Source organism: Alexandromys fortis, unplaced genomic scaffold, assembly GCF_014885135.2.
Source record: "Alexandromys fortis isolate MF-2015 unplaced genomic scaffold, M_Fortis_MF-2015_v1.1 scaffold_21, whole genome shotgun sequence".
Classification (NCBI taxonomy): Eukaryota; Metazoa; Chordata; class Mammalia; order Rodentia; family Cricetidae; genus Alexandromys; species Alexandromys fortis.
Window position 1 is genome coordinate 11991288 of NW_026067905.1, and position 23942 is coordinate 12015229.

Sequence of the window (23942 nt, forward strand, 5' to 3'; positions counted from 1 at the left end):
AGTTACTCATGTTGTGGTGACCCCCAATTGTAAGATAATTTTCTTGCTACTTTATAGCTAATTTTGATACTGTTATGAGTTGGAATGTAATTACCTAATATGCAGGAGATCCGATAAGCAACCTCCAACGTGTTTAAGACCTACAAGTTAAGAACCACTGCCCTAGACCCTCAGTTAAAACCACTTTAGAGTTGTCTATGCCTGCTGAATAGGTGTACAAAATGTTGAGCCCTCAACTTTGTGCTCTGAATTGGAATGATTTATGCCTTTAGCAAGGAACAGATATTCTCTGAAGGTTACAACAGAACTAAATATGAATTAAGATATTTGAGAGAGTATTCTAACTCATTAAAAACTGAGGTGGGAGGAATATTATTTCAACCTTTGGGAGAAAACTAGTAATGCTAGATTTTATTCTAAGGATTGTAGTGATGAATGATGAAATCTGAGTTTCTAAAGAAATGTAACTTCCCTATTGGGCCTGTGAAACTTCAAAAGAGTCTCAGGCCCAAACTGAAGAACTATTAATTATGCTGAATTTGCCTCAAGAGTAATTGAGGGGCCATTCCTTTTCCACAGTGATTTGCATAAACTAAAATCTCCAAGCCAGGAGAACACAGACAGCTATTTCAGAGGGAAAACATTATTGTTGGTTCAGCAAGCCTCCTCCCAGAGCATGACTTACTCTGAAAAGGATGAAAAGGAAAACAGCCTTCCTAATGGCCGGAGCATCTCCCTCATGGACCTCCAGGACACTCATGCTGCTCAGGCGGAGCATGCATCTGTCATGCTTGATGTACCTATGCGCCTCGCAGGAAGCCAACTTTCTATAACCCAGGTGGCTAGCATCAAACAACTTCGGGAAGCCCAGAGCACTCCCCAGAGTGCACCTCAAGTGAGAAGACCCCTGCACCCAGCCCTGAACCAGTCAGGAAGTCTCCAGCCCTTGTCATTCCAGAACCCTGTCTATCACCTCAACAACCCAGTTCCAGCAATGCCAAAGGCCTCTGTAGATTCTAGTTTGGAGAACCTAAGCACTGCCAGTTCTAGAAGCCAAAGCAATAGTGAAGACTTCAAACTCAGTGGACCCAGCAATAGCAGCATGGAAGATTTCACCAAAAGAAGTTCGCACAGTGAAGACTTCTCCAGGCGGCACACTGTACCAGACAGACACATACCTCTTGCTCTGCCTCGACAAAATAGTACTGGGCAGTCCCAAATCCGGAAAATGGACCAGGCTGGGTTAGGTGCCCGAGCCAAAGCTCCTCCATCCCTTCCACACAGTGCTTCCTTACGTAGCACAGGGAGCATGTCAGTGGCATCTGCAGCCCTAGTGGCTGAACCTGTGCAGAATGGAAGCCGATCCAGGCAGCAGTCCTCTTCCTCCAGAGAGAGCCCTGTTCCCAAAGTGAGAGCAATCCAGAGACAACAGACACAGCAGGTAGAGTATGCTACATGGCTTTGGCTTCTGCTTGGATAGACAACTGCTTTGTTTCTTTATATAAAAGTGTCCAGAAATCAAATTGAAAACAAGGTTTCCACTTAAGAATGTTTCTGTAACTTTTAAACAGAAGAAAGAAATGGAAAGATTTGGAAGGTTCTGACTAGGTAAAAGCAGAACAGGACTTGACTTGTTACCCTTAGGAGACTAACAAACACCCAAGAGGCATTTCTTTTCCACGAGGAACAGAGCTGCTTCTTCAGGGTATGCTTAGAGCAGTACTGTGGCATTGGGCAAATTACACAGTTATATAGGAGATCTCCAGTCAAATCAGCTGTATTTAGGGAATATAGAAATTGAACCTTCTTAATTTTTCCTTAAACTTCTAGAATAAAGTTTTGCTTTCTGAGCTACAATTTAATATAAATGCACTTCACTTCATCCCCCAACTCCCTGTAGAAATACCAAGTCCCGTGTGCCTTTTCCTGGAATTAGCTCAAAAGATAAACAACTGAACACCTAGAGCGACAAGGGAAAGAGGAAAAAATACAGAAATACAGATGGTTGATAAGTACTTGAAATATTTGCACATCCCTTATATTACTACATACATGGGCAAGTCCAGCTGATATCACACCAGTCCTGATACATTTTGAAATTTTATTTTCCCAGAGTGTGGATGTATGATATTTTGAATTATGCATGACATTTTGAATCATTTATCATATTTTGCCCTTAGATATAAGCTAATAACATTAGAGGTCTCTCTTCCACTGCCCCCTATGTTTGTTTCATCTGAAAGAGTTTATTTCCTAAAATATTTGTAATTTGTATTTGTGGAATTTTTTAATATATATTTATTTTATTATTTATTTACTTAGTTTTGGAGACAGGTCTCACTAAGTAACCCTGGATGACCTTGAACTCACAGAAATCAGCCTGCCTCCTGAGCACTGAGATTATAGCTTTGCACCACTATACCTGGCTTGGATATTTTTATTCTTTGAGAACTTGCATATAATCTATTTTGATCAAATCCATCCCCATTCCTTCCCCTCCAGCTTCTCCCTACCCTCCAACACCATTTTTCTATCCCAGTTCCATGTGTTCACTCTCTCAAAAACAAAACAAAACATTTGAGTCCTCTTAGGTATAGGACTACATATTGGAGCGTGGATAGTTTTTCAAGAGCCCCATCCCTAAGGACAACTTACTTTCCCTTCCCCAGAAACAGTCTGGTGCCAGTGGCATCTCAGCTAGTTGTAGAACTTAATGATCCCTTCCTGGCTATGCTGGGATTTGGGCTGGCTTAATCATGTCCATATAGTGACAGCTGCTATGAGTTAATGTATGTGGTGGTTCTGTCATGTCCAGCAAATAATGTTTCACAAAATCAGCTACATCTTTTTGTTATATTCTTTCTGCCCCCTCTTCACTGATGATCCCTGAGCCTTGAAGCGGGAAGATGTGTGTATTGATGTCCCATTTAGAGCTGAGCACTTCAGAGTTTATTCTCTACATACTGGCCAGTTATGGTTCTGTATTAATCACCATCTACTACAGAAAGACGCTTCTCTCGTTAGGGTTGGTATAAAGATAAGAAATTAAGGGTATCAGTTTCATACTGTGTTTATTTTGCAGGATAATATTAAGTTGTTCCCGAAGACCTATTGCCTAACCAGTGATGGGATTTGGGCCCAGTTAATACTACCAGGCATGAGTTCTGTCTATGTAACAGGCTTTAAATCCTAAGACTTTAGTTGCTCTTTAGACATATATTCTTTTTAATAATGTCCATTGGTGTTTTATAATGTTCATTAGTGTTCTGCCTGCATATATACCAATGTGAGGGTGCCAGGTCCCCTAGAACTGGAGCTACAGACAGTTGTGAGCTGTGATGTGATGCTGGAAATTGAACCAGGGTCCTCTGGAAGAATAGTCAGTGCTCTTAACCACTGAGCCATCTCTCTAGCTCTTTAGACATGTCTTGCCAAACCAGTTGTTATTACTGTAGATCATAGGATTCATGGCTGGGAAGACTGTTGATTACTACCCGCCCCCCAGTAGCATGCATAGAGCCTTCCAGTCAGTGGGGATGACGCTTCCAGGTCAGTAGCAGCTCGACTGTCCCAAGACTCAACTGTCTTCAGCAATAAGGTCATCTTTCAAAGTCTCGAGGGAAACCGAGAGCAATGGCTATAGCCTCTAATGTTTGCCTGGGGTCTATGGGGTCCTGCTGACCAACATTTCAAAACAAGGTAACCTGACTTAGCACTTACCCTTTTATTTGATTGCTTATGGTGCCTGGTGCCTGAGTGAGGCATACCCTTCTCTCCCCATGTACTGCCCTTAATGAGTAATTTTGTGTGTGTGTGTGTGTGTGTGTGTGTGTGTGTGTGTGAGAGAGAGAGAGAGAGAGAGAGAGAGAGAGAGAGAGAGAGAGAGAGAGAAGAGCATCTTCAGTAGTAGGTTTCCATGAGGCATTTTCAGAGGTCTTTAGTGATCCATACCACCTCCTCTATGCTCCCTTCCCACCCCCAACCACCATTTAACCTTTCCTGTCCCATTATTTCCCTTTCTTCCATCATACTACCTAAAGTCTATCCCTTTCGCTTGAAATTCCCCCACATGGCCCCTTAACTAGTTTTGGAACTTCTGTGTATACTATGTATATATTTTCATTAATTGTTTGAGAATTTAATACATGCAAACATGTATTTTGATGATATTCTCCCACTCCCATCTCCTCACCCTCTACCTTCCAACATTACCTATATACTCGTGGGTGTGGGCCATCCTCTAGAGTGGAGCATGCCTACAGGGGGACACATTCCTTTAAACAAAAAGACCTTTAACCTTCCTTCCAGAAGCTATCAACTGTTAGTAGCTCTCCAGCTTTAGGTGAGGACTGATGAGCCCCTGTCCTCTCTTGTGGGTATAAATTCTAAAGAGTTCATGATTAAAAGAATTCTATGACATACTTTTAGGGAACAGAATAACTGCTCAGGAAGACTAATAAAATCCCAGTTCATCTGTGTAATATAGCTACATTTTTACAGGGAGGTTCTTCCTGACTTAACTCTGCCCTATTGCTACTACAGCAGAACTTTCCCCCTGCCCTTACATTGATTTTATTTTAAAAGTTGGATATTTGCAGAATCCTTAGATACAGAAGTTGAGAATGAGCTTAAGCTTATTCTGAAAGCCAACTTTCAAGGAAAAGTGTCTCAGGTGATTATTCTTTCCGGAGGAACAAAGCTCCTCAAGGTTGAGCTCTTCCTTTTAGTGTATTCTGTCTCAAAAGGTTGTACTGATCCATTTGATCTAATGGAATCATCTAAGGACAAATCCTTAGACTCCATGTATATATAGCTCAAGCTGGCCAGAAGCTACAGTCATCCTACTTATTCCTAAGGTTTCCCAGGCTAGGACCACCACAGCTGGCCTACATGTCTTTTATATACACACATATGTTTATACAGAAATGGTCATGATTCTTGCTGAAAGACCTTCATTTGTGTAAGCCTTCTTGTAATTTACTTTCATCACATGTTTCTGTGCTACCTTCCAGTTGATGGCAACTACTTTCAGAGAATTAAAGTGTTTATTAGAAGAAGAATGAAGAGCTAAGGAATTTTAGAGATGGAATGCAACATTCCCTCTAGCTTAGGGCAGCTAGAGGGCAGTGAGAATGAGGTAGAAGTGGAAAAGTTCTCATTGATAAGGACATTGATTCAATTTGGTCCTGAAAAGAAAAGGAAAATCAAAATTCTCTTCTTTGGGCAGGCTGTTGCTGTTACCTACCCAACTTCTCCACACATTGTACTAAATAAACTTTTCTTTCAAAAACATGCTTTAATTTTCCTCCTGTTACTTCTGACTTCCCATAGTACTTGTGCTTATAATTTTTATGCATTTGCCTAAGACCAGTTGCTACTGACAGTATTTTTTCTGTAGAAAATGTACCTATTACACAAGCACAGAACATGCTTCCACAGTGAATAGAAGACTGTCTAGATAAGTAGGAGGCAGTAGATGTGTATCATCTCCAAAAACAAATTTAACTTAAAGTTTTCTGTTACAGCCTGATGAATTAGGAAATAGCTGTACTACCATGAACTGGGGCACAGCAACAGGGAGAGGTCTTAGCACAGATTTAAAATATTCATCTTCATTTAGACCCTGCTGATAGCAGCCACTATCACAGAAGTCGAAACCTAGTGTTTTGATTGTCCAAGTTTGTGACTTTTCTGCAGTGACTTTTCTGTCCAGTAAGTAAATGGTCTATTCATTGGAATGTGTTGTGACTCTATTCTTGTTCCATATCTTGTGATTTCCATCTCACGAGTCCTCTCTGTAGTCAGCACATTTTTAAGGCAAATTCCTGTACATATTTTAATTGCAAATTGTGTTGAGAATTTTTTTTCTTTCTCTCAACCTAGAGAATTTCTTTGTGGGGATTGTTTTGTGTAATTATCAGTGGCTGTGTCCCATGCAAATTCCATTTGTATCTTAGCACAAAAGAGAGCCTTTGTCAGCAGAGTGGCTGGCTTCAATCTTCTCAAATAGTGAGTAGGAAGGAAAGAAAATTCTAACAAAACACTTTACTAAGAAATAATTCTTTCTCAAGAAATTTGGAATATTTTGACCCATTGAGCCTCTTTCTAGATTTCTTTTTTTCTCTCATTTCTTCTCTTACTTATTTTTTACATATCGTGTATCTCATACAAATAATAGACTTTATTTATTTTAAATATTTGAGTTGTTCAGACTTAGTATATCAGAAATTTGAATTTGAAAGCCCTTTTAAATAGGCATGTAACACACCCTTCAGTGTCCTGCTGCAGCGGTCACATTTGGATTTGCTGAAACCGCTTCTAACCAAACTCTTTAAGAACCATGAGAGTTTTTGGTGTTGATACCAAACTGGTTTTTCATTTAGGAGAACTTATTTCAGACTATGAAGACCCACAAGGTGCAGAGGAACTGGCCTGTTGCCAGCTGTCCCAGCAGAGCCAGGCTATGACGAACTGTAGTATCAGCAAAACTGTTGTATCAGGCCTCTCTGTTCTCGAGCACTAGTTTCCCAGGGGAACTCAAAGGAGATTGTAGAATATCCTCCTTTTTCTGTCTTTTCCAGCTTCATTTTAATTCAGGATCTCTTGAAAGTCAAGCAACTATAAATGTTCTTCCTAAGGCTACAGCTAAGCAGGATGAAATTGAACCACTTACCAGCCATTCTCTTTCATTCCTTTGACTATGAGATAAGAAACTTTGTTATATATCCAACTTATAAAAAGGAGATGGGATAATTGTTAATGAAAAACCTTTGATGTCCTTCCAAAGGACTACGGGAAGAACAGTGTCCTTCTTTTAACAGTGCAGTGAATTCTGAAGACAACTCGGTGCTAGTATATAAAATTCTACTGACCTTTTCTCATACATTGAATTATTCACTGTAGTTCAAAAGAATTGTATGATGTAGTGCTGTTTGTTTGGTGGCGATGTAATTGGGGATATCAGCACATGTGAGACCAAAAGAAAAAAATAACAAGACTGGAAAAATAACTCAGTGCTTAAGAGTACTTACTGCTCTTGCACAGGACCTGTGTGGCAGCTCACAAACCTGTAACTCCAGCTCCAAATTAGTATTTTTTTAAACAAAAACTATAAAAGACAGTTTATAGACTTCCTGTAGTGCATATATTCTAATACTTTTGAACCAAAATTACCTCTGTTTTCTTCCACTCTAGTACAGTAGCTACTTTTGACTTTCATATTATTTTCTACTCATGATTTTCTAAAGGATGTGATATAAACAGAAAGAATAAAGCTGATCTGACCCATCTTGTCAATTTTACTTATCGTAATTACTATTTTGACGCTTTACCCAGAGCAAAATTCAACCAATAAAATAAGAGAGTTGAGATGTCCAGTTTCCATTGCCCAATATCTCACAATTCACTGGGTATTGTGTTAGTCCTCCTAAAAATACAATAGAGCTACCACCATCGTTAGTGGTGTGAACCAACCCTTGCTTTAAAGTCTCACAGAGCATCTCAAGCCTAGACCACCTACATTTTTCTGTCTTGTTTTTAATATGCTTTTCAAGGTGAGATCTGTATGTTCTTAGGCACATTATTCATTTAGAACTAAGGAGAGTTATAGATAATAAAGTTAGACATAATAAACGACAGGAAAAGAAAGTTTATTCAGTATCTTATTAACCATTGAGAGCAGGAAGCTCCCTTAATTAATAAATTCTTAATAATAAGGTTATTAGTAGCTTACAAAGTAGCTACTTTATCTCAAACTGCTGTGAAATAGAAAATCCTAGTCCAGCGCCTTCCATGTGCCCTAATTGTGCTAAAGTAATGTAATTGTAAAACTAAAAAGCCATTTGTCTTCTTCAAACATTGATATCGATCAGTTCTTTATGATTTAGTGCTACCCTTTTTGTTTTGTATCAGAAAATTAAACCCATTATTTCTATTTCTCTTAATCAGTACAGAAACAGTTCATTGCCCTGTGCTCTTCACATTCAGCATGCGGAGAACTACACATGTATTTGTATATAACGTATTTGCAGTTTACCAAATGCTTTCACTCTCTGTCTCTTTTTCTTACAACTTTTAGTTTTTTGAGTCAGGGCCTTTCTCTATGTAGTCTTAGCTGTCCTGGAACTCACTATGTAGACCACGCAGACCTCAAATACACAGAAACTCCAGTGCTGGAATTAGAGGCATGTGCCACCATGCTCAGATATTGTAACTTTTGATATGAATAGTTCTTTCCTTTTGTAGATGACACTGCATCCACTAGGCCAGAGTTCCCAAAGTATTATGTTCAAAAATGATTTAAGTATATATAGGTATTTACTTAGTTATGTAAATGATACATGTTTGAACAATATAAAGTGCATACTGATATAGTATCAAACTCATGGCTCTACTGATATTGCTTAGCATAGCGGCTTAGGTAACTATAAAAGGTTATTTTTAAAAGCGATAAATGTTTATAAGTTAAATATAGCAAAAAGTGGCTCATAAATAAATGAAGTATAATAAGCATTTATATAACTGTAGTATAAGTTGAAGTAGAATTTTAAGTACAAAGTTACTGAAATTTAAGACTAAAACGTACAAATGCTAAATCATGACTTTAGAGAGGGAATTTCTACACAGTCATCACAATTGTGTGTGTGTAAACTTCATCCTTCCTCAAGCATAAAGCCATCTTTACTGAGCAGAGTTCTCCTTCAAACCTTTAAGACAGCCTATATTAGCCCTTGTGTTTTTATAAAGTGTCTGAAGACAGGCTTTTCATCTTTCCTTCTAACCTTCACAGGCATCAAAATCCCCTTTTATTTAGAGTTTAACTGAGTTCTAGTCTAGAATGTTATAAAGTTTCTTAAAGTATAGCTTGGCTGCTGGGCGGTGGTGACGCACACCTTTAATCCAGCACTCAGGAGGCAGAAGCAGTTGGATCTTTGTGAGTTTGAGGCCAGCCTGGTCTACAGAGCAAGTTCCAGAACAGACTCCAAAGCTACACAGAAGAAACCCTGTCTTGAAAGACAAAAATAAAATAAAATGTATAATTTGGCATGGGAGAGAAAATTCTCTTCAATTATGAAAATTAGAGTTGTTCCTCAAAAAAAAATTTAATTGTGAAAAGCTAGCATAAACACACAGATATTTCTTACTATTGTACATGCACTCACCCCACTTCCTCTTCATCTTCCCTCACTCTTATACACACACATACAACGTATAACATCTTCTTCCTGTCTCTGGCAGCCTAGAAAACTAACACGTGCAGTTTTACCAATCCGCAGAATTCCTGTGAGATGATCAGGTCGATAATGGAACAGTGACGATGATGGCATCTTCGTTCAATAGATGAGGAAAATAGAATTTAAGAGGTTAAATGTTTTAGTTACTAAGTGGCAGAGTTGCTGCTGAAGACTCCAATTTTTAACACTCTGCATATTTATATTGAGAAAGATAAGAAAGGTCATTTATCTTGCTATCCTGACTAGATAGAAGCATGCTTTAGAGGCTTAGACCATCTGGAATTCATAGTTTGATCTTATGTTCTTAACAAACTTTGTAGTGCTGAAGACATAGTTTAGTGTAGGGCACTTGCCTAGAGCACATACAAAGCCTGAGTTCCATATCTAACACAGCTAAATAAACAAACAAACAAAAGGCCCAGGGAGTTTCTTGCCTACAGACTCTTAAAGGGTCCTAACACACCAGGAAGTCAGCTTCTAGAAAAGTAATCATCACTTCCCTTTCTCTAAATGATGAATATAAAAGCTCTGTATTGGCGTTCTGATATGTACATCTGTGAGCTTGCTTAGCAACAGCCGGTTCTTCAGTCCGTGGTTTCCCTGGTTCTACAGACATCCCATCATCTGCGCATTCAGCTTGTCCTTACTTTTGTTCTGTCATCTTAGCTTCACTGGGTTAACTTCATAGCTGACAGCATTTGTTTTGCTGAGAAAATTAGCAATGTTTAGGCTTTCTTTATAAGAAAAAAAAGAATGGTTGTTGGAAGTTATGTGTATGAATTCAGAATGGTTTGTCCTAATACAGATGCATATTCTCTTTCCCTACTCCCTGGCCCTAGCATTAATAGACTCTTACCTAGAACTGACAACACGTTTGGAAATGATAATAAAAAAATCTCTGATGTAGGTTCAATCACCTGTGGATTCTGCCACAATGTCTCCAGTAGAAAGGACGGCAGCCTGGGTTCTGAACAATGGACAGTATGAAGAAGATGTGGAAGAAACAGAACAAAATCAAGATGAAGTCAAGCATGCTGAGAAGGTAGAACCTAATTTGTCTTTGTTGGCTTAATGGCCCCACAACTGAAAGAAAACAAAACCTGGCCTGGAGCTCACTATATAACCCAGGCCTGTGTCTCTATTTCTTGTATTAACCGACACATGTGTGTATCATAAGTCAGTAGTGTCTGTGATGCTAGGGAGGAGTGTCAGAATTTTTAATGTAGGCTACTTTAATTTAGAAAGAACTCTGATACATGTTTCTGACCATTTTAGTTGAATGTTTATTATTTCTATAAACTTTCATCTTCAAGTTCACAATTTACTTTAGGACCAGACGATCTAAATCTTGGGAACAGTAAATTTATATTTTAGTTGTTCTTTTGGTATTTTGGGTTTTTTTGTTTTGTTTTGTTTTGTTTTGTTTTGTTTGCAAAGACTGCCTAGCTATACAGATAATTATTTAAGAGATGTATGTTATTTGAGGGGTTTTAGATAATATTTTTGAGGCATATGGGTTTGTTTGTTTTCTGAGACAGGATCTCACACACACCCCTATACTGGCTTAAAATTCAGTCTTCTGGTCTCCAACTCTCAAGTTAAGGATATTTGTTTGCTTGATTGATGAGTTATTCATTTACTTATTTTAAGAAAAACAGACCTGGAAAAAAATGAAGCAATAATCTTAATGTCACACTTAATTGACAGTTAGACAAGGGGTTATTTTGGGGGTTAGAAAAACATAAAGCTATTCCTAATGATGCAACCCAAGCTTTCAGAGCTGTCCTAAGGCTTTCTGCTTCAGCCTTCTAGATTAACCAACATAGTTTAGAGCAGTGACGTGGATAAGCAGTGAAATGAGATGTTATTATGTAAGCTGTATTTTAGCAAACACCGCACACATTTATCATTACTAGTGAGTACAGGTAACCCACCCATCAGGAAGCTCATGTTTCTCACTCTGCCTGGAACAGTTTCACTCTCGATTGCACTAGCAACCCTGTCCACAGGAACTCGAGTACATTAAAGGGCCAAGTAGCCAGCTGAATTGCAGAATTTATAGAAGGCTAGTGAGCACATAGATAGATTCCAGCACATGCTCCCAGGTCAGACATAGAAAGCCACATCATGAAAATAGGGCAGACAATATTAATTAGTCCTCTAGAGAATGAAGGCCCTTGTCATTGCTTATGACCTGAATACTTGATACTTTTAAAATTAAGGAAAAAGCAGTAATAGCCTGTTCTGTCATTAAATTGTATTAACTGACTTAGTTGCTTAACAGAAATGTTGCCTGTTCTCTGATTGTCTAAAGGGCAAGTCCTACTGGAGCAAAGGTAGTCTGATGAGCCCAGTGTCAGGAATGCTGCAGTACAGGTGATGACATGGAGTCTTGTAGACAGCTAGCTTTTGCCTTAAGTCGTTTGTCAGGCTTCTATTTAATCGTTTATTTAACTATTTAATTACTTAATCATTTTTTTTCTCCCTTCTATTCAATACCATTACAGATTGGATTTGGCTTGCCACAATTGGTAGATTAATGTGAAGAAAAGTATATAAATCCGTAGAATTCGTAATGTCAAGTTAAGGTTCATAATGTAGTTTTAGACCCACAGTAGTACTTATGTAGCATTTATACCAGCCAATACTTTTAAATAACCGGGGCAGCAGCGAGGACATGCAGGTCAGACAGCATCTACCATGTCACCTGGGGTTCTCTGGACAGAAAGTGCAGCAGTAACTTCAAAGCCAATATATTATTCCTGTCATCCATGCCTCTTCCCCTTTGCCAGTATGAACAAGAAATTAGCAAATTGAAGGAGCGCCTGCGAGTGTCCAGCCGGCGGCTGGAGGAGTATGAGCGCCGGCTGCTGGTGCAGGAGCAGCAGATGCAGAAGCTGCTGCTGGAGTACAAGGCCCGGCTGGAGGACAGTGAGGAGCGGCTGCGCAGACAGCAGGAGGAGAAGGACAGCCAGATGAAGAGCATCATCAGCAGGTTAGAAGACCAACTGGTAGCTGATTGGCTCTAGTTAAGTACAGCAAGGTGGGGAGAAATGTCCAAATACTTTCAAAAGAATACCCCAGCCCCCAAAGCCATTGTCATCCATGTGTATCTATTCCGTGGTACTTGATATAAATGTAATGACCCTGGCTCTCAGATATTAAACCAAGTGAGATCTGGTGTACTTACCATGAAGATAAGGTAGGCTTTATCTTTAGCCATAATTATATTAGGGGGAAAAGGAAGTAATTTATTATGAAATTTTAGATGAAAGTTAGGTTTTTTAAATCTTTAAAATTTAACTCAATTTTCCCAGACAAGTCTAAAAACAAATTCTCACTGAATGTCTTTAGGGCCAGAGGACCAAAAAAGTGCCATGGATGCCAACAAAGGAGAGTGAGAAGAGATCCATTTGGCTGTGTTTGCAGAGCACTCACTGTGGGCCAAGCACTTTATAAATAATACTTTGTTTTATTTCCATCTTGGCCTCTGGAACAGATACTATTATTGCTTATTGACTGAGAGAGAAACAGGCAACAGTTGCTTGTCCAAAGTAACATAGTGGAGACCTAGAATCTGAGTCAGGTATCAAACCTTAGACTTCAGACTCATAACCACTAGCTTCCGTACATGCTGTAGATAAAATCAGAGAAGAACAGCTGGGGGCAAGAGGAGAGGTGAGAAGAACTGTGGTTTGAATGTAAATTAAATTAAAAGTAAATAAATAATATTTTAAAAAGAGAGGGAGAACAGGAAAAGGGTCGCTGTTATAGTAGCCTGAAAATAACTGACCTCATATTGAGAGCCACAGGAGTTGAACTGAGGAGTCATGCAAAAGTGGGTTGAAATGTGAGAAGTAAATGAGAAACACGATCTACTAGAACATTCTGTAGAAAACATAGCTGTGCAAGGAAAGAGGATAGAACGGTAGCTACAGTGTAACTTGAGAGTAAGAGGAGATGGTTTGCTGCCAAGCATGGTGGTGCTTGCCCATAATAATCCCAACATTCAGGAGGTAGAAGTAGGAGTACCAAGAGTTCAAGGCCAGCATCAACTACGCAGCAAGTTTAAGGCTAGTCTGAGCTACATGAGATACTTTTAAAAAGTAGATAGCCTTTTTGTTTTGTTATTGTTCATTTGCTATTTTAAGATGTTAGACAATGGGATGATCTAGTAGGAAGATGATTATGAGAATACTATTCTCAAGAAAATGAAATGTTAGGGAGCCCAGCCACAGGTAAAAGAATCAATTTAGGATGTCTTCTTTCAGGGAAGATGAGAGAGGAGAAGAAAAAAGAAAGGTTAGTGCAATAAAATAGGTCTTCTGTTGGAAACCACCAGTTTTAAGGTTTTCAATTTCTGTATTACCTAGCTCTGCCTTTGAAAACATTGATCCTTCCTTCCTACCACATTCTAGGCTAATGGCTGTGGAAGAGGAATTAAAAAAGGATCATGCTGAGATGCAAGCAGTTATTGATGCAAAGCAGAAAATAATCGATGCACAGGTAAGCAGGCCCTGGACTTAGTAGAAAGTATTTGTTTTTAATACTGCAAATAGTAAAGCAGTAGAAAATGAGACACTGAAAGTTTCTTGACATTATCCTTGGAATGATAGGAGTTTTCATGTGACCTCAATGATTTTTTTAATGACATAGCATTAATATTAGCATGCAAAATACTATATTTAGTGTAGTTGTTTGACAAATCTTAGCCTAATATGTGATGAAGTTGGCTTCCTTCCTTGTAGAAAAGAGGACATCTCTAAGAGGGTAACTGTAAAAAGTTCACTGCATGTACCTGGCTTGTGACCTCCACTGACCATTGCTTGGCTGTGTTCTTCACGGTCTTGTCAGTCACATCCACTGCCTTCAACACCTAGTCCTAGTAAAGAAATTGTAGGGAAAGATAAGGTTATAGAAGATAGCTTTCCTTGTTATTCTTTTGGTTCAGAGTTTGGCATTGCTGCTTGGAATGTGCTTGGCTGTTCTTCTTTGTTGATGCTATGCTTAGAGAACCTCTTTAGATATTAAAAAAAAATCTTGATAAAATTAGAACCTATGATAACTCACACCCCACGGGATGGTAGCCTCTACAAGCCCTTTACAAGGACACTAGTGATCAGAGCAAAATCCAGGATGTAGGGAATGTTTCCAATTCCATGTTGCTTTATCACTGTAGAATAGTGTACTTCAACATTTGAGCTTCCTTATGAGGTCAGTGTAAGATGCGGTTTGTTTTCCAGATGGGGAACATAGCCACGAGAAGAATGCTTCACAGGCTTCATCCTTCTTGGAACTCACTAGACTTAGAAGCTAGTTATGAGTTGTGATGTTTTCTCACCTGCATAGCTCCCAAAATGTTTTAGACTCAAAGTCTGGCTATTTTTGGCCTATTTTGAGCCAGAGAAATGTTATAATTACTTTACTTGCTCTTTTAATTTTTTAATTCTTTCTAGGTATCCCCAAGGTAAGTGAGGGAAGAAGAGTAATAACAAGGCCAAGGCTTTCTTGTTATATTATCCAATTAAAAAAAAAATCACTCCATAAACTTAAAAGAAGTAATGTAGATAAAGAAGGCAATTCATCACAAAAACTGATGCTGAAAAGTTCCCTTTGGAGTCGCATCTCAATATAAGTATAAAGCGGAGTGGTAAGCCTTGTTAGTAATCATAGATCTTAGTGCTGAAATGAACAGTCAGTCTTAAGCAAATGGAACTGCCAGCAACAAAGTATGGCTCTGTGTATGCTGGCTGCAGGACAACCCTGTCACTAACTTCTAGGGAGTTTCTACTCTACCTGTCCCCAGTTTTGATCTGAGTATAAAGCAAAAGTCATGGTTACTAAAGTGAAATCCAGGAAGGGAGTTTGATTGACCAGGAGTCAAAAGCTCTCAGTTAATCCTCCAGATGGTATCACTGAGCGGAGGAAGAAATGGTATCCTTGGCTCTCAGTCAGTCAAATGTATAGTCCGGCCAGTGGCAGTTTGGTTTTCAAAAGGCTTGGTTCTCTGGACTATTTTAATGGAACCAATCATATGGGGCACCTTCCATAAACCAGTGCTCCCACTACCACTCAACCGTAAACACCCCCTCAACTAATGGGTCAGAACTTACTGGGGTCTGTTAAATGTGATGTTTCACACTAAAGCATTGGCTTTATTATACCATACATTCCTCTGCAAAATCTAATAGAGATCCCTAAAGAATACTCAGACAGTCCACTGGACCACATTTGAAAACCACTGCACTAGGCACAGCACAAATCATAAATACCAAAGACAGTTAAAAATATAATAATGTCTTAAAAGAGAGTTTTCTCAATCCAAGCTGTCGGCTTACTGGTGCATAGAATCATAAAAGCAAAAGATGTACATACTTAGGTATTCTTTGTAACAAATGACTTTTTATTAGGTTTTTTTCTGTGAGAACGAGTCTTACCTCTTAGGTGATTGTTGGAACAGAGTAGCCCTCTTGGCTTTATTTCTTAAATGAAGACATGTTTGGAAATAATAGTCTCCCTAGGAGGTAACCCATAATTTTATATCTGCAGCATATGACTTAGTGCCAATAATAGAAGAAATATTTCTAAAATGGAAACAGTTACTTCTTTGTGATAGGATTAATTCTAGCACTTATCAGAACACTAGCTCTCAGGTACCCCACGAATGGTATTCTTCTCTCTCAGCAGCCCCTCTTCCTTGTTGGGGAATTCAGCTTCTTTCTCTCCTTGAATCAGTTCATGCTACAAAGCACAGGCGCACAGACCTGGGGTCACAATGATGACACCAAGGAATCTCTATTTTATACACACACACACACACACACACACACACACATGGGGGGGGACAGGCACCTTTGACCCCCAGGCATGAGGTCTTGCAACTCCTGATCTCTCCATGTGAATAGATGGAGAACAGAGAGGGGCCACTTCCTACGAAAAACAAAGCAGCTGCCTAGTTACTATTGCAAGTGATATCTCCACTGTGTTAAATTACAGGTCATAAATGGAAATGAGATAATTCAAACAGGCAAGTAATCCCTGTGCGTTCTCTAGCTGAGCAGTTCCCAGCCCTGGCCAGTGCACTGGCCTCCTATACATTCCAGCTCCTGGCACTCCCATGTTGAGTCCTTCCTTTTAGGCATGTTAGATTGCTTTGTGTTCTAAGCCAGGCAGAATCAAATGTCATAGCAACTTTTGCCAACTGAACTTAACTTTCAAAAGATCCAGTTTCCTGTTTGAGGTTGTTTTTATTTTGGAGGGGGTTGTTTGTTTGCTTTTCCTTTAATTTCTGTTTTATTTGAGAAGTTGGCAGTGGAAGAACTCCAAAGGGATTTTCTCTGCTTAGAAACTCGCAGGTGTCTGGGAGGAGAGGTGGTTTGATATCAGTTATTATTTACAGGCAATATGTAGTTATAGTCCTTTTCAGACTCTTTTTTGACTCTTTAATACTCAATTTGATTTTTTGAAGGAGTGGAGGATGGTCTTGCTTTGTTTTTGTGAATGCTTAATTTTTTATGAACCCCCAAAATGCTATTTTCCTTAGTATTGGGGCCTTGTCACTTGTCCCAATGCTGAAATACCTTTTCTTATCTATTTTAAGAAATTATAATTTATGGCACAAATTTTCACTTATTATACAATACACAAGAAATTTATCAAACTGGAACAAATATGTATTAAAATTTTAAATACCATTTATTCTGCTTAGGGGTCATTCCTCACTGTGAGGAAGGGCATTATATTTGGAATCTACCTATGGTTTTATTGGCCTGTCCTTACTTATTGTCTTTGAAAAAAAAAAGCTGTATTTGTTTTTCCACTAAATTCCACTAGCTATAATTTTTAAGTAATTACTGTTTTTAAAAGCTTTGCAAATCTTTGAGTTTCTCCTGTTCTTAAAACAAATCACCTTTCTTTTTTAAAAAAAAGTCTTATCTAGTAAGTGGTTCATTAATAATACTGATTCTGTATGTAAAAACCACCTGAGTTTTACAGCAAAAAAAATGAGAATTATTTTCATGAATAGTAAAGTGAGTTGGGTTGCTTTTGTTTTTTCACACATTTGAAACTGTAGCCACCACCTTTACTGCCATAGAGACACCTTCCTATTCCCAGTAAAGTGAGAGATAGATAAAGGCAAGATTGTTTGATGCTGTAGTCAGCTGTGGCTTTACCCAGACTTCCCCCAGGGCAGTGACTAGGCTGCTCCTAGCAGTGTGGCTCCAGCAGGGCAGTGCTAGCTTGGCACCCTGTGTAGCTTCTGCTTTCACAGAAGGAGCAGCAGCAGCTTTAGCCCTCTTGCTGCGCTTTAAACCACACAGTGCCTTAAACTTGTCCGTCTTTCTGGGTAAACTCTGAGACTCCCAGAAAAGAGAGCTTTGTTTGGTGTTAGGGTCAATCTTTGTGGGCTATTTTCTTTTCCATTTATGAGTATGGATAAGGATTGTCCTTCTCTGCCATTATTTCTGAAAAATACATACTTGGTACTTGTTGGGGAAAGTTCTGGGATGATTTAAAGATTAAAGTCTCCACTAACTTTTGTGAGACTGATAATGTTTTATCCTGCTGTACCTTTTTGTTCTTGTCCCCTCTCTCTGGTGGATGTGTAGATAGCCAACAACCCATAGCTCCAAAATATTGTCTCTAAAGCGTTGTTTTTTTTTTTGTTGTTGTTGTTTATTTGTTTTAAAACTCAAGAGGAAATGAAAGCATGCCCTTTACTGAGTAGCTTTCCCGGAGTAACTGAGCTGGAATGGGTCTAGGAGCCTGTGTTCTCTGTCTGTTCTCATGTGTTATGTTTATAGCATCCCTTTCAGCCACATCTCCCTCCCCATATTCAAACACTCCTTGGTCTGAGCTTCTGGCTGCTCTTATCTCTTCTTGCTCTTGCATCCTCACCTTGTTGGAGACTCTAAACTGCCACCACGTATTGCTTTAATTTGAGCAATGTGAATTCTTCTCAGATGGGACTATTATGCCTTCTTTGGGAGGTGAGCCCATGGATCACGTGCACTTCTCTTCTGTGAAATGAAACCTCTGGTGCTTCTTTCTTTGCCACCTAATATCCATGTTTCAGTTTTTACAAAAGCACTTACTACATAAAGGCAGCTTGACTCATGGTGTCATTTTCATAAGACAGCCTAGTAATACCTCAATATATTGTTGGTAATAAGTCCTGTTGTGCAGAAATGAAAAAAAGAGGGATTAAGGGGAGGGGGAGCTGAACCTAACCAATGTGCAGAAAGAGGCAGAGACGTTCCATTTGTTTGGGGAGCACCATGTGTACCGTGCTGGAGGGAAAGTATTGGACTGATGATTCAGTAAAGAAAGTGCCTTCCTCCATGCAGCCTGAATAAAGCCATGGTTGGTGTGTTGTAGGAAAAGCGGATCGTATCCCTGGACTCAGCCAACACAAGACTGATGAGTGCGCTGACTCAAGTGAAGGAGCGGTACAGCATGCAGGTCCGCAATGGCATCTCTCCCACCAACCCCACCAAGCTTTCCATCACGGAGAATGGTGAATTCAAAAACAGCAGCTGCTGATGGCCTTTGTGAATACAAACTGTGGGAGGAGAAAGAAGGAAGTTGCCCAGCTCTCCTGTCCCCAGCTCATTAACCCTCCAGGTTTACAGAATGTTGTTCAAGTAGCAGTGTGGTGAGAAACTCTCAAATGAAGAAAGAAACCTTGTCTTTCAGGGCATAAAGCAAAGACTCCCAATGTCGATGCTTTCCCCAGTGTCTCTATGTACATAGGGAACAGTTCTGGGCCATGTACAGAAATACCACTGTAATATACCAAAAGGAAGTTAATAATGTAGATTACCTTTTTAATTATTACTATTTTATTATTGTTTTTCTCTTGAAAGCACTGCAGTTTTTAGTGGAGGAAAAGTAGGAACCAAGTGCGAGTGAGAAATGAGCCTGTCGGTTTAGTAGTAGAGGCTCTGTGTATTGGATTAGGAGCACATGGAGTGCAATAGGACTTTGTCAAAATGATTTTTTTCAGGGATTCATCTGCCGGTTTAAAAGCCCCACCCTAGTCCCTTACCATTAGGAAGACATGCAAATACCAAGATCCATACAAAACAGTAATGTATGCTACTGATCAACCAAGATGGTTCCGATCAGACAGTAATCAGATTTATAGAGTCGCCATTTCAGAGGACATGGCTAGAAGTGGTTGATTCTAACTGAATTAGAAATGATTTCTGTTGAACTCCTGTCAGTGTGTTTGTTTCCTCCATCTATAACAGATGGGAATTTTCTGTTTTAGATATGGGACTTTTTGATTTTTTTTACTCCTACATTTTGTTTTTACTACTCTTTAGAGTGGACAGAACTATAAATATTTGTGTCTCTTTCTACATCTTCATTTTCACATGTGCGCTGCCCTTGCCTCCCCATGCCGGGAGCAGCCAGCACCAACAGGGTTTACTCTCCACTGGAGAGGTTATTCAAGTATGCCGTTCATAAGCCATCTGAATAAATACCCTTTCTTTCACACAGAAAAGGGCTAATACAGCAGAGCAGGAATCTCTGAATATTTCCCACTACAATTTTTCTTCCTATTTGTCGTATTTTTGCTTAGGATAAAGATTGTATCCACCATACTAACAGATCTGTGGGATTTTATCACCACTTTTAAATTGCTGCTTCTTTCTATTTATCCCTTCCATAAAATTTGGGAAGGAAATCTAAAACTGAAATTTGTCTTTCTTTTCAAAATGATAATTAATCTTGCTACAAAAAAAAAACAGAATGTGAGGATGCACATTCCAGGTGTTATTCCACACTTGTGGTAGACTCAGCAAGAATAACCCAGCTTATCTTTAATGGCTTTAATACAGGACAGAAAATCCATGTTTCTCTCCAAAGTGTGACACATCATCTGGAATGCAGGCTTAATTACCAGAGGTAGAAAAAGTTAGCTGCAGGTTAAACAAATATTATATATATAAGTATATATACATATATTCACACATATGTACATACAATGTGCACATCAAAAATGTTCATACCTTTTATGCTGTCAGATATACAGAGATAATGTTTAAAAAGGGTCTTGAATCTCTTTAAACAAGTGCTACATTATTTTACATTGAAAAAAAACAGCATTTCTCAAATAAGTTAATGTTTTGTTTTTTTTTTTAAGTTATAAACTTTAAGAATTTTTTTAAGTAAAGGATGCAGAGGGAGACATAACAGAGCCATATGCATGGAGTATGTGTTTCTACATAGTAGAATATTTATAAGAAAACAAGAGAACATGTTCTCTTGTTCGAAGCCCAGGCATATATTCCGCCAAGTCCTAGGCATGCATTCCAAGTCTCACTTGACCCTTAGGTTGGCCTTTATGTCTGACCTTACATTTCAGCACCCTCACCAGAGCCCTCAATCGACTACGTTTCAAAAGGGGTTCCTCCTAATTACCTGTTTGTGTCAGACAAACGTCTAAAACAGGAGCATCTCACTGCAGGCCTTCATATCCACTTGAGTGTTTTCTTGACCCTTAACAGCTATTTTATGACGCCTTATCTTCTCTCCAAGCTGAGGCAGTGTGTTAAAAATTACTTCATAAGAGAAAAGCGTTTTGATTTTGCAGTAATGACCTGTATTGAGCGAAGTGGGAATGTAAGCATAGATCTCTTCTTGTTTGTAGCTTAGCAATGTTTTCTTTACTCTTCAGAACCCTTCAAAAGTACCACAGAGAACCTAGTCAATTCTTAGTCTCAACGGCCTGAAGTATATGATATGGTAATGTCTTGTTTGAGGTTGAGAAGGTCTCAAGGTGCTGGTTATGGGTTACAGAGCTGCTCAAATAAGTGTAGTGATGAAAACACTGTAACTGTTAGCACTGTGGGGTCTGAATGCATTGCAAGACTGAATCGCAGAACCGTTAGACACATGATGAGACCCTCCAGCCACCGTGTTATCATCACTGAAGAGAAAGAAGGACGATCACAGCAATAGTAAGAGGATTAGAGGTCGGAAGTACAGCATTGTTGCCAGATACTAAATCTCAGATTATCCTTTGAGCCTACTCATCTTTTTAGCCTATCAGAAATATTATTCTGAGCTGGGGCATAGCTCCATTGGCAGAGTGCCAGCCTAGCATGCCAGGGGCCCTGTGTTCAAACTCCAGCACCACATGAACTAGGTTGGTGGCACACAGGCCTGCAATCCCAGCACTCCAGGAGTGGGAGCAGGAGGAACAGAAGTTTCCTGGCCAACCTGAGTTACTTCAGACCCTGTCTCAAAATGCTAATATATGTATATTTAATATTTCTTTAGAGAATGTTGCAATCTTATCAAGTTTATTTTGAATTTTTTGAGAATAGAAGACAGCAGCAGGTACTAATTTACATGGTGTTTCTTTAATTAAATAGGTACATCACTTTGTTTTACTGGGAGGAAGTGTGAGGTTTTTAAAAAGCTGATGGGTTAAGTAGCTGCATCTTACGATCCCTGTTTTTGTCAACACGTCAGCACATACATTATGAGAATAGTCCAGGGTTGGATAGGGTTTGGTATTCAGGCTAAGTGCTTATGTAGCTTTTATTCAGGAGAGGACAAGACTTTACCATTAACAAGGACAGCCTTACTAGGATCAGGAAAGGGGCTTCCTGTTTCCCTCCTATATCACTAGAGGAATAAGATTTCCAGACTTTTCCAGAATTGCAAAAAGTCCTATTTCCATAAGACTAGTGTTACTTCAGTGTCTGTCCTTGTTGCTGCTTGGGTCTGGTAGTCTTTTACTTGGTATGGAAACTGAGGTAATTGTGCTACCATGGCTGTTCTTGTCTTTTTGCCTACCATCAAGTTGGTCAGAATTGGTCTGCTCCTGTCCTCTGTTATGGGGTTGCAGAGTGAAGAAACGGTGAGGGTTTCTAAGACAGTTGTAAACATCAAGTGTGTGCACTGGGGCCGAGCATGATCTCAGAAGTAGTTTCCCTGTTCTTACTGTATCCATGGCTCTTGTATGGAATGTCAGCTCTCCAGAGCCCTGCCTCCCTCTGTGTCCTCAGATAAGGCAGTTTAGGAGTAGGGGTTTTGTTTGAAGTTCTAGAGGACACTTACCATCAAATGGGTTTGCATTAGTGTTTGTTCTGCTTCCATCCACATTAGGTCTGGTTCCTCCCAGATACAGTTGCTGAGAACTGTTAAGAAACTGAGCCAGGAGAAGCAGTCTTCTCAGGATCCTCAGTCACCAGACTGACTGATCTCCAGGCTGGACCATAGACTAGCCATGTCACTGGCAAACTCAGCAGCTCCAGAGTCCATGCCACAGTTTTTCTTCATTTTCAGCCACTTGGGGGCAGGGAGTCACCTTCTGTTACAGATTAAACAACTTCAGGGGACATTCTGCTCTATACCCCTTGGCTTTTTCAAGTGAATTCTCCTTTTTGCCTTAGCAGTAAAAAGTCACCTTCCCACCCCATACCTAGGATACCTTTTAAAATTATTATTAACTTAAAGAACTTACACTTGTTTCTTAAAAGCAAGTAATGTTGAAATTTCAAATTTTTTAAGTACACGGTTTTTTATGTTTGAATAATTGTTATCAGTTCTTATAGAGCACCCTCTTGTCACCGACCCATCTAGGAAAGCTCTGGAGCTTTGAAAGGATGAGGGTGATGGAATTTGCATGAGAGAGAGAGTGCATTTCTTTCAGAAAAGTCCTGAGGAAGACACGCGATCCAGTGAACTTGGTTCCTCAGAAATTCAAAGAAGCAAGTAGAGTTGTATCCCCTGGCTCCTCCTAAGATGTGTATTTGGAAAGGCAGCTCCTGAGACAACCTGTGCATGCCTACAGGCACACACAGCTCTAAGGCATCCCTTAAAAAATGTTTATCCACTTTATAAACTACTAGTTCCCAAACTTCCTTCAGGTTTTGTTTTTGTTTTGTTGTTTTTTAGATTTTATAAAATTATATTCTCTTTAAAATGTACTATATGTGTTATATGTATATATAAGTTAAAGTGACTTGAGCAAGGTATCATTATTGGTAGCAAAGAGAATATGGAGCAGCAGATGACTGTCACCATCCAAGAGCAGAATACAGAAAGTAGCTTTGGTTCCTCACCAGTTCATGCTCAGGTGTTTGAGCAGCAGCCCAGCTAGCCTTGGTCAATGCAGCAAGCCACCCACGGAGAGGTCAGGAGTGCTTTGACCCCGTGTTTCAACACACATTTTAATTTCCTACTCTGTTTTTTTATCAAATGCCTTCATTGTTCCTTAGGAAGTCTTAGAACTGAAAACCAGACTGAACTGTTGGTGTGGTGGCATTTCCATAGCTGTGTTTTAGGGGTCCCCATCCTCTGTGTGTGGTCAAGCATTTGAATATAAATAGCATGGATATGTCATTTTCAAACCCTCAAGGAAATTTTCAACTTCCAGTTCACTAAAAGGTTAAATGCTAATTAACTCTATGACCACTATCCTGCAAAAAAGCTAAAATAAGTAGTAAAGGTTGAATTGTGACTGGTGCTTAGATATTTCTAGCTCTATTAGGGTCAGCTCAAGCAGACAGCAGCATAATTACCTGGGTCATACCTGTGAGGAATTTATCTTCCAAATTTGATTTTGTTTTTCATCTCCAGGGCCTTAATAAGAGTGTGTTAATACACATGACTATTTTACAAAGATAGTTCAAAATAATTTATTTTTTATTTCAAGAAAGAAATTCACCTTAGAAAAACAAAACCCAA

General features: G+C 39.2%; 1 protein-coding gene across 4 annotated transcripts in view; it reads left to right on the forward strand.

Annotated features, from left to right (window-relative positions):
* Positions 1-23917, forward strand: part of Rasal2 (RAS protein activator like 2) — a 287249-nt gene extending 263332 nt beyond the window's left edge. For all 4 annotated transcript variants that reach the window (XM_050135132.1, XM_050135131.1, XM_050135134.1 and 1 more), the window contains 5 exons: positions 580-1441; positions 10141-10275; positions 12026-12228; positions 13652-13739; positions 18612-23917. In XM_050135132.1, coding sequence (XP_049991089.1) covers positions 580-1441; positions 10141-10275; positions 12026-12228; positions 13652-13739; positions 18612-18776 — 1453 coding nt within the window. In that variant the 3' untranslated portion in view covers positions 18777-23917. The remainder of the gene's footprint in view (positions 1-579; positions 1442-10140; positions 10276-12025; positions 12229-13651; positions 13740-18611) is intronic.
* The last annotated feature ends 25 nt before the right edge of the window (positions 23918-23942 follow it).